The 10,891-nt window shown below is 45.6% G+C and overlaps 1 protein-coding gene across 1 annotated transcript in view; it reads left to right on the forward strand.

Moving 5' to 3' along the window:
* The window catches only part of KCNMB4 (potassium calcium-activated channel subfamily M regulatory beta subunit 4), a 13,971-nt gene extending 3,080 nt beyond the window's left edge, over positions 1–10,891 (forward strand). Inside the window, exons 2-4 of the mRNA XM_031552146.1 lie at positions 3,699–3,769; positions 5,094–5,221; positions 10,296–10,891. Coding sequence (XP_031408006.1) covers positions 3,699–3,769; positions 5,094–5,221; positions 10,296–10,464 — 368 coding nt within the window. The 3' untranslated portion in view covers positions 10,465–10,891. The remainder of the gene's footprint in view (positions 1–3,698; positions 3,770–5,093; positions 5,222–10,295) is intronic.

Raw genomic sequence — 10,891 nt, forward strand, 5'->3', positions numbered from 1 at the left:
GGCCGGGCACCGGGCGTCGCTTTTTGGCCCTCGGTGGCTTTGCGGGCACGTAGCAGGTGTGGGTGAAAAGTCAGCGGAGCGGGAAGCGGGACGGTAAATCTGACGGAGTTTGGGTTGAGTGGTTGGCACCACTCGGCCGCGGTGAGGCTGCGGGGCTGGGGCGATGTGGGAGCTCTGCAAACTTCTCCCTTCCCGAGGTGCTGCTGCCCGTTGACTCCACGATCCCGCCTTCTCCCGCCCTTCTGGAAGCCTGACTGGAACTCGGAACCCCGTTCGGCCTCTCTGGGTTTGGGCTGCACACCTGTGGTATTGCCGGCTGATGGCTGAACCCGGCTGATCAGCCGAGACCGAGTAGGAAGGATGTAGTTTTGATATGATTGTGTTCTTTGGCTGTAACTGAGTTTAACTGAGTGGAAAAGAATGTAGAAAGAAATACTGCCCAACTATTTTTCCTTACCCATGCAATACCAGTACACAATGAGAATGAAAGTGGTTTAGGTCCCATTAGGAAAATTATCTTCTTAAAGGAGATAAAGGAGGTGTTCCATACTTTGGTTTCGTTCTCCTGGATTCAAGCCTGTCTGGCTGAGTGCTTACAAGCTTCTTTTTATTTGTGTCCTAAACTATTGCCCTCTTTGAGAGCTTTCAGGATTTGGTGCTAAAATAGATTGGGCGTAGCAACAGGCTGGGAATCCGCTACGTTTCCTGATTAGGGCCCAGTATGGATTTATGAACAAGCACCTGTGGAGCCCTTTAACCCTTCCTGCCTGCCCTCCTCCTGTAGCACACCCATACATGTTAATGGAATGAAGCACACAGCATGCTGATCAGCTCCCAGATAGGAGGGGAAAAAAAGCATGGACAGTTCTCTTTTGGAGGGTCTCGGTGTTCTCCATTCCATTTGGCTGCTTCTCCTCATGGAGTGGCTCTTCTGTTGTTGTTAAAGCAGTAGTGTGACAAATGCATATTTTTTGTTGTAACACGGAACCGTACTGAGTTGGCCACTAGTTGGTCTCCACCAGAAACATCCCTCATCCTTCAGATGAAAACTACTTTCTGTGGTAGAGTGGGCTGGTGTATAAATGCATCTGTCTGTCTTGGTGAGCTCCAGCTGTAGGAAAACACTTTTTTTTCTCCTGCTTCCTGGGATGATCGCATCACTCTATGGCCCAGAATTCATTTTGGCTCTTAAAAGATTATGTAGCTGGGTCAGAGTTAATCCAGAAATGTATATATGAAGCACTGCACGCGATTACATTTTGCTTTGAGAGATTTGTGGATTTCCTTTTTTTTGTCTCAGGAAGAAATCTCAGCAGAGCGTCGGTAGCCTTTCTTCAGCTGCGTTGATAGCAATAATCATCTCCGAGATAAGGCTTAAGGGGGATTAACTGAGAAGTCAGTTTGTCGCTGACATCCTGGCCATAGAGTGAGATGTCTTCCATGGAGGGTGTGCCAGCACGCACAGCAGCGAAGGGCTGGGCTGTGGGTTTAGCTAGGCAGTATGATGTCGGATCTGCTGTCCTGCTTTCAGACTTCTCCTTACAGTCAAGCACTATTCTGGAAGATTATGCTGCTTAATGCTGCTGAGAGGATGCGGGACAGGCCCAGAGCCTGGGGATGTAATTTTCAGCGCATATGCACCTCTGCTCTTTGCCAGCAAAGACGGTCAGAGCAGCCCTTCCTTATTCTCAGGCCATGAAGACACCCCAGAAATGTAAGGGAATGCTTGCACAACAAGTTTGGAGAAACTCATCAGGAATCAGAAACTGTTAGTTTGAGAGGTGTGTTGTACTTTTCCAGTGATACCAAGAGCATACTTATACAAGCAAAGCTAAAAAGGGAGTAGTTATTATCTAACTTTTAAGACAGAGAGGTGGAACTGGGAGGCCATGATGTCTGCTTCATGCCAGTACAGCAGTTTGGTGATGGGGTTGGGATTCCTCCAGGGATGCTCCAATGGTCTTGAGTCATTGGCCCCACCAGCTGGTTCAGGGAGCTGGGGTAGATGAGGGGCATGTTGTTGGCACAGCTCCCACTGGGGACACTGGATGGGAGTAGGGACTTTGCCTGGCATGTGATCCCATGGTGGAGGCAGGACGGGTCCCTCTGCCACCCACTTGCTGTTGTCCTCAACCTGAATCCGTTTCACCACACGCTTTCCAAACTGCGATGCCAGGCTGTCTGCCATCCTCAGCAAACAGGACATGCTGCAGTTTGCCATTTGCCAGGAAGGCAGTCCTTGATGAGGCTCTTAGAGTCTGAGACCAGAGGTTTGCTCTTTCTTTTGCTGTCAGTCTTTGACTTGCTTCTGCTTTGGGCTCTAGCATCTGTTTGTGCTTGAGATTTGCTTGGCCTCCTCATGCAGGAGATGTCTTCTAGGCTTGAGACAACTCTCCTCAGGGCTTAACCAGGTCTGACTTCTTTTTATAAAAATATTACTGAATTAGGCAAGAACTGATCTTTGAAAGTATGAAATGCAAGCTGGAAGCTAAACCAGGGCTCATGTCTCTGCTTCTCCTCCGTGATATGCTCCAGCAAAGCATTCAAAACAGCTAGGAGTCTTCTCAGGTATCTGCAGAGACACTGGTGGGGGAGCATCACATAGCAAACACACTAGACACAAAGCTTACTAAAACCGTGGTGTGAAGTTGTATTATCTGCTCTCTGACACTTTTATTGAATTGAATCCTGAGTCATCTATCCAAACAGCAGTTTTGACTGAAGAGTGAATATTATTAGCTTAGTACTGATTTTGAGCTGCGTAATTGAGACTGCATTTAAATTGCATAATGATGTTATTGTTGATGTGATATAGTGTAGGAGGTGCACCATGTACTGATAGATCCTATGAAAAGCTCTCTACATCATTAGGTTTATTCTGAATGTCTAATCTTGAGTGCTGTTCTCCAACTTCTTTGTAACTGATTTAAGAAAAAAACATCAAAGTATTATAGGGTGGGACCCTTGTACTGAAAATGGATGTTGCTTCTTGGGCTGCAATTAAGTGCAAGGCATCCTAGCCTGCTTTCAGACACTTGGCATTTAGTTACATTTTGATGGTAGGATTTCACACTGTGTATTGTGGGGGAGGACTGCGGAATTAACCTTTCAGAAACTGCCTGTTGCCAAAGCTGGAGGTCATCCCAGGTTCACCTACCATGGCAGTGGAAGTTGCCAGATTATTCTTCCCTTCTATCCTCTGTGAACAGTGCTTTGGAGAGTGATGCACCTGGTCAAGTAAAGTGCCCAAGAAATGTGCTTGGGAGGCTGAAAGAAGAAAGCTTCACCACCTACATAGGTCAGAAGGAGCCAAAATGAACACTAGGTTAGTGAGAACTATTGATGGCATACTGGGGAAGAAAACAAGCTCCAGTGTCTGTGCAGCAGGTGATAAATACAGTTTGGGGTTGGACCTAAGCTGTTGCCCACTGCTCAGGGCCTTTACTGGGTTGAGTAGATATTTCAGGAGGACCCATAGGATTCATATGATGACAATTCTTCCTCAGGTAGGGGCCAATCCTTTCTGTGAGATAGTCGTTTCTCAAGAGATTCAACCAATGAAGTCCCAGTGATTTATGACAAGTTTCCATGTGTTTCCTTTGTGTTTTTTTTTCCCATGAAGATACAGAGAGAAGAGACAGAAACAAACCTAGTGTGTTTTCAGATCAAGATAAAAGGATGGGAACTACTGTAAAAAAACAACAACAACAACAACAACAACAAAACACACACACACAAAACAAAAAAACAACCCATAAGCAACAGAAAAGTCCTCTGTGATGAGTCTGCCCTCAGAGACTGTAACAGTTAGCTGCTTGTCCATTCTGATAGACTTCTCTTGGAAGAGATCTCTGTAGTTGTTCCTAAGTATAAAATTCAGGATGGGGATAAAGAATATTTCACCAGATTGTGGAGCTTGTGAAAGATTCACAAGTTATCTGGGGGACATGGAAGGTCTTTGAAGGATCCAGGAAAAGTTTTACCAGCAAAGGTGGTCTTACTGCCCATGCCTTATGTTATCTGGGGATAAGTTCAGCTGTGTTACTCAGGTTGTTTCAACGTCTCCTGTAATGATCTCTTGTCTGGATGACTGGTAATTATAGGAATTTTGCCTGGACACTGATATTCCAATACTGCCACTGTTGGATTCAGTTTGTATTTTCTTGTTGAATTCCCTGTGGCTGGAAGGGAAGAGTGGTGTGCCAAAGGCACATGGTCCTGATCAGTCTGCTCTAGGCAACCCTGCTTGAGCAGGAAGGTTGGATCAGATGGCCTCCAGAGGGCCCTGCCAACCTCAGCCATCCTGTGATTTTGTGAAAAACAATACTTGGAAACAATGTATGAGTGTTGGGAGTGACCCAGGGCTGAATCTCTGAAAGCCCAGTCTCAAGAGAGCTGTGGCTGGGGAGAGACTGCCCTTGATCTCCTGGGGCTTTGAAGCAGATACCCAAAGCCAGGAGCCAGAATCTCGATGGCTGACTTCTCTGTGGTAGAAGAAAACACTGAACTGCTCTGCTCAGGTGAGCCTTTGAACTTTCTGTGCTGCTTTTTGCTCATTTTGTAAAAGTAGCATTAAAAGGTTTTTGTGCCAGAGAATATCAGCTAGATACCAGATATCTCATCATCTGGAATTTGCTGGAATATTTTGATTGTTTCCACGTTCATCACAGCAACAAAACAAACCAAATACCCGTAGGTGTTACATGGCAAGTTGGTTTGGTAACAGAACATAACATGGTAAATTCAAGGAACGTTTGATTTTTGTGTTGAAGGACATGGTTTAGTGAGTACTATTGGTCATAGGTGGATGGTTGGACTGGATGATCTTAAAGGTCTTTTCCAACCTTGGTGATTCTGAGATAAATCTTTGATATTGTTTCTGAATGTTTCTGAATTCTTTTCCAATACCTGCAGGGTGTAACTAGCAAGTCAAGTGAACTTCAGCTTACTTATTGGTTTTCTTTCTTTGGAGCTTGTACTATTTTTTCTTTGCCCATTTCAATAGTGTTGGCATTAAGAGAAAAATGTGGAGAAAGTGATGCCTGGTGTTCTCAAGCACAGAAGTAACTCTGTTTTGCTGTGTGTGTTGACAGTGTTCCTACATCCCTCCCTGTGCCAGAGATGATCAGGAGAACTCTGAGAATGTCACATACAAGCAGAAATACTGGAAAGAGAAAGTGGGTTCACAACCATTTACCTGCTATTTTAACCAGCACTTGAGGTAAGTAATGTACATTAGCATAGATGGAAGTGCTTATATATGTGTTTAGCAACTGTCTCTTGGTTCTTTCTGCATAATATGTATGTACATACAAGTAGTGATGAGGCTTAATGCAAAGAATTTTGTGTAAGACAGCTCTATTGGTGAAAAGCTACGTGGGAATGGAAAAGCATTTTTACCACTTGAGATAAAAATACAAAACTCTAAGGAAAGTTCCCTTTAAATCATGCAGTACTGTGGCAAAAAGCATCTTTTTTTAGTGCCTTGATGGCAAATTGCTGATTTGGGTATTTAGTTCTTTACCTCAAGGAGAGAGAAACCTTCTTGTGTTCATGAGGGGCTGGAAGAAAAAGACCAGTAAATAGTGCAAACTCACTCAGGAACTGTGTTCACAGTGGATTAATAGGTCAGATACATTCAATAAATATTCACAGAACTGTCAGTTTTCACACATGCTTGGAAAGTAGAAAGTTGTAACTCAAAGTATCACCGCTTCTATTTTATTCTTCCTTTTACTCCTGGTGCTGGTGTGACTTGCATGAACACAGGGTCACATCCAGTCTCCTTCCTTCAGTTAACAGGAAGAGGGGGGAGCACTCTTGCTCGCCTTGTTCTGATGGTGATGTGAGGGCTGTGATGTGACAGTGCTGTGGGGGCTGGAACTGACTGTACTCACAGTGTGCAGGCATACTTGGAGGAATCTGACAGAACAGCAATGAAGGGGATGACAGGTCCATATAGATGAGGAAGTGGAAAGAAAATACTTAAGGTCTCCAGGTCAGCCAAGGTTTTGTGGGGCTTAGTTTCCAGTTCCAGAGGGATCTGGCATGGAGAACTGAAGCAAGCTGGCAGACGCAGAGAGGCCTGACTCCTCTGGACAATCTGCTGGACACCTCAGGCCTTCAGGTTCCTCCTACTCTGGCTATGGCTGTCATCCCCTCCCTGCTGAGAATGTAGGCCTAGTTGGCATGCCCAGGAGAACAGTCTGTTGTCTCCAGCCAGCTTTTTGCTTGGGGGAACCACCTGTGCCTTGTAGCAAAATCTGGTTGTTTCTTATGGTAGGGACTAAACACTGTCTAGAGCTTGTAAGTTGGGGTGTGTTCTAGGGACTAGTGACTCAGGACACCCTGTGCAGTGGTATCGCACCTGGTCTGGCCCTTGCTAGGGGCAGCCTTGGTCCACAGGATGGGCCAAAAGGCTGCTGACCAGGCAGGGGATGCTTAGATCTTCTGCAGGCGACATCGTGAATGGGATTCATCTGAGACAGTGGGTGAGATGCTTTGAAAGTTAGCCATTAGTGACAGTGGAGAGAAATAGGATCTTTAAGTCTCATTCAAAATAAATGCCTGACATATGCTGGCTGCCCAGAGGTGTTTGTCTCTCTCCTGTAGGGAGCTCAGGGCGATATGCCCAGGTGCAGACACCCAGGTGGTGTTCTGGGGTGGGTGAGCTGATTCTCATGTCACATCTGCAGGTGAGACTGAGGCAAAGTTATCAGAGACTGTGTGCTGCCTAAGGTCTGCCATTTGTTCTATGCCAATTGTGCAGCACTTGGGCAAGGTTTTTTCCTTATATTTGCTGAGTCCTGTATTGTTAAATGTTATTGCCAAATGTTATGGCTGCCTTGAAGTGCTACTTTTTTTTGATTGTACAGCAATTTATATGCAGCAGAAGAAAGGCTCGCTGCCAGAGATACTTGAAGATAGTCTAGGTTGAAATGTGTACACCATCAATTTTCTTCTGGAGATAGGAATAAGCTTTGAAAATTACGTTTTGCTGACTCTAAGGGTGCTTGCTAAGGTATACATTTGGAGCTATGATAATTAAAGAGCTTGCCAAGCAGGAAAAATCATACAAACAGAGGGAAAAATATGTTCACTTCAGGAAAGAAATGTGCAAATCTTCTGTCAGCATTTTGTGTGCTGCAGTAAACTTCTCCTTGTCAGTCTGCCTAAGACATGTAGAATATAGTGATAGGACCCCTAGATAGAGTAGTACTTGTAATATCAGTAGCTTTTTGAAAGGGTAGAATAAAATTCTAGAGAAATGAATTGGCATCATCTTCTCTTCACAAAATTTAATTTGGTTATGCTGTCAGAATTGTTACTGCATGTGGAACTCACTGTTGGGCATCTCCTGTAGGCTGGTGGGGCACACTTCAATCAGTTTGAGAAGAAAGACATGTGGACACAGTGCTAAGGGGCGTGGTTTACTGGTGGGACTTGTGAGGTTACGTCCATGGTTAGACTCTATGATCTTGATGGTATTTTCCAACGTAGACAATTCTGTGATTAATTTCTTCAAGTTATAGGTCTAATCGATACCAATCACAATGACAAAAAGACAATAAAGATCTCCATCAGCTCAGGGCCCTCAATCTCATGCCATGCAGAGATAGGCAAAGGAACATATGTCAATTTAAACGATGTTATTTATCTTCAGCTCTAGGCTCATCCATTATAGCAAGAACATACTGTGGTTGCTTTTCTGCAGTGTAGTTTATACCTCTCAATGTTGCATGGTGCTGCACACAAATTCACATCAAATTTGAAGAGCAAATAGTAGTGACTAGTGAGTATTGACCACCTGTATGGTGTTGAGCATACCCTGTAGGCTATTTACCTGGGAATAATTCTCTGCAGAAGCCACGGGTGCTGCAACCATAGGGCTGCTCATCCATATAGGGTGGAATAGAAATCTTGTTCTGCTTTGGTACACACACAGTTCTCTCAATTAATTCCCTGCAGTTAGAAGACAGTGTTGCTATTTCCTATCCTTTCTTCCACTGTGTTATTCATGGAGCTGTGCTCGGGCCAGGGGGCCAGGAAGGCACTGCCCCTGCCTGTGGCATGCCAAGGCCTTGCAGCAATGGAAGAAGCACTAATGAGTGCTTGTTGTAATGAAGCTGAAGGCATGTGAACCTTTTTGGGCAGTGTGAGTGCGTGCAGATAGCATATATTTAAAGATACAGGCAGACGTATTGAATACAAAAAATGTATGTAAAGTTTCCTTATCCCACACCCCCACTTCTGTGGCTTCTGCTGTGTCACAGAAATTCCACAGTGTAGTAAATAAATGATAACGGAGGCATTTACATGCCTGTAGATTTTTGGTCCTGCATGACTTTCTGGTAACCTCTGCAAGCAGTTCTTTGCATGCTGCATGGTAATTGCTCCATGGGGTCTGGTGGAGATCAACTTCACTCAGTGCGCATTCATCCAGGCAGCCCTGCTCAGAGGCAGAGAGGCTATGACCCTGAGCAAGAAGTCCTCCTAAAAATTAATGCTGTTTTGCCTTTTTACAACGAATACAGATTTCTGCCTTCCTTGTCTGGGCAGTAAAAGGGGAAGTTATGCTTTCAGAGTTAAGGTTGAGATGTCTGTAGGTTTTCTTGGTTGTGTTGGTGGTGCTGTGCAGTGTCTTCCACTGTAGGAGCAGTACCACATCTTTGCAGTGTGCATTGTCTGCAGAGATGCTGTGAGCAGTTAACAGGGAATTGTTTCCTATTTTCTATAAAGTATGACTCAAGGACTGCTACTGCAACTACTGTTAATAATAACATACAACTAAAACCAGCGCAAATACTGAAACTCCACTAATTTCACACCTGTTTTCCAAAGGGAAAGAGCTGCAGCCTTACCTGCAATGAGGGTTGGAATCCATCACTGCAGTCACATCAGATATTCTCCTGAATCTCTTAAGATTCAATTAAAAGGATATCTTGCTCTCCGCAGCCATACTTTCTTTCTTTAATTGAATCCAATTTTCTAGTTTATTGGTGTGCCTTTTGTTTTTGAACTCTTTGTTTATTATGTTAATATGTTAATGTTAATATTAATATTGTTAAAAGCACAAACTTCAAATTCAGTCTCTTGCAAGCTTAGAGCTGAGAGAACTGAGTGCTATCTATTTATGGTCAATTAGCATTCTGTTAATCACAGGTCATGATACAATGAACAGAAGGTAAGCAGTACTACGCCTCCCAGGAAACGATTTTTGTTTAGGTGCTGCCATTAAGGTGGCATAGATGGTGAGTCTGTGCACACTGTGTTATTTTATTCAAATTTCAGTCTCCACTTGTGCCTGATGATGTGTTTGGAGGATTTCAGCTGAACAGACTTCACATCTCTGCTGTTGAATGCACCTGAATTTCTTTTGATCAATTTTTATGTAGCTGAGTGTCAGCTTTTATGTAGCCAAGCTGCTCATGATCACTGTTGGTAACACAGAGATGCTGGCGTCTGCCAGTGTGCAGGCATCTCCTTTAGTTTCTTGGTGCAGCAGGAGGGGGTTCTCTGTGTTTCCCCTGGCTGGGGGTGGTTCCTCAGGGCTGCATTCTGGGTGTGATGGAGCTATTGTGGGAGATGTGCTGCAGCCACTGTACCAGTGACTGTTCCTGCCCATGGCCATGCTTAGTTCTTGGGGGCAGGAGAAGAGAGCCCACTGCTGGTCTGACAAAGCTAGGACCAATGGTGTGTATTTTCCTAACTGGACAAAGTTCGCTTCCTTCCTTTGCAGATGGTTTTCCAGCAGTCTGCCTGTATCTGGCTGGAGCTGGGAAAGCAGCCAAAAAGTGCAAATGCTATGAGACTGGCTTAATAACTCTGTTAAGCTGCAGGGAAAGCAGGCAGAGCTAGGGCTGAGAACCTGCCTGCACGGGCCCACACCGTCTACCACGCTCGTGGGAAGCAGGTGGGCACTGAGCTGTCAGACACTTGGCCTGGCTGAATTCCCATTGAATTCTCTGGAGGCACCTCCTCCTTACTTCCCTCCTCTGTCCTTCACTCTGCTCCCTTTGGTGATGGATATGCCAACCACGTGGCCATCTTAGCTACCACTGCCCAGTCCCCACAGGGCCCCTTGGGATGTGCTCAGGTGCTCAGGCCGTGGACTGCTTCGGCTGGAGCCCAGCCAGGGCTCACAGCTGGGAGAGGAACTGTAATCGCACCTGGAATTCCTCGTGCGGTGTCTGAGGCCGTTTCAGTTAGAAATATGCACATAAGATGTCTTTATTGCTTCCACACCAGATGCATTCCATTGGTGCCGGGTGGGTTCACGCTCCTTCCCTTTGCAGGCCAGACGACGTCATGCTGAAGCGCACCCACGACGAGACCGTCCTCTTGCACTGCTTCCTCTGGCCGCTGGTCACCTTCCTGGTGGGCGTCCTCATCGTGGCGCTGACCGCCGGCGCCCGCAGCCTGGCTGCCAGAGCAGAGGCCATCCAGAGGAAGAAGCACTTGTAGCGGGGCTGCGGGGATGGAGGCCGCCGGGGAACCTCGCTCACGTGGGAAGGCTCAGCACACTGTGAGGCTTGGCACCGCGCGTCCCGGCTGGTGGCAGAGCTGCTCCTGCCAGAGGGTTAATCTTGGGAGTCCGCCCTGCCCAGCACCAGCTAGCTGCTTCCTCTGCTGCGGCAGTAAATAATTATCTGCTACCAAAAGCTCCAATCTGCACCAACACACTGTGCTCTGTCCGCCCTCACCGGCAGCTGCCCGGCTCATAGCGGTGTTGAGAGACAGTTTCTGAAAACACTGACGTGGCTCATTTATTCTCTGCAAAGTGATCTTTGCTATTGTTTAATATCAAATATTTAAAACATTTCCTTTATGATATAGACTGTATTTCCAAAGTAATAAAGTTTGGCTGTTTTGTTTTTATATCTTTGTTTTC

Source organism: Meleagris gallopavo, chromosome 1 (genome assembly GCF_000146605.3).
Source record: "Meleagris gallopavo isolate NT-WF06-2002-E0010 breed Aviagen turkey brand Nicholas breeding stock chromosome 1, Turkey_5.1, whole genome shotgun sequence".
NCBI classification, from domain to species: Eukaryota; Metazoa; Chordata; class Aves; order Galliformes; family Phasianidae; genus Meleagris; species Meleagris gallopavo.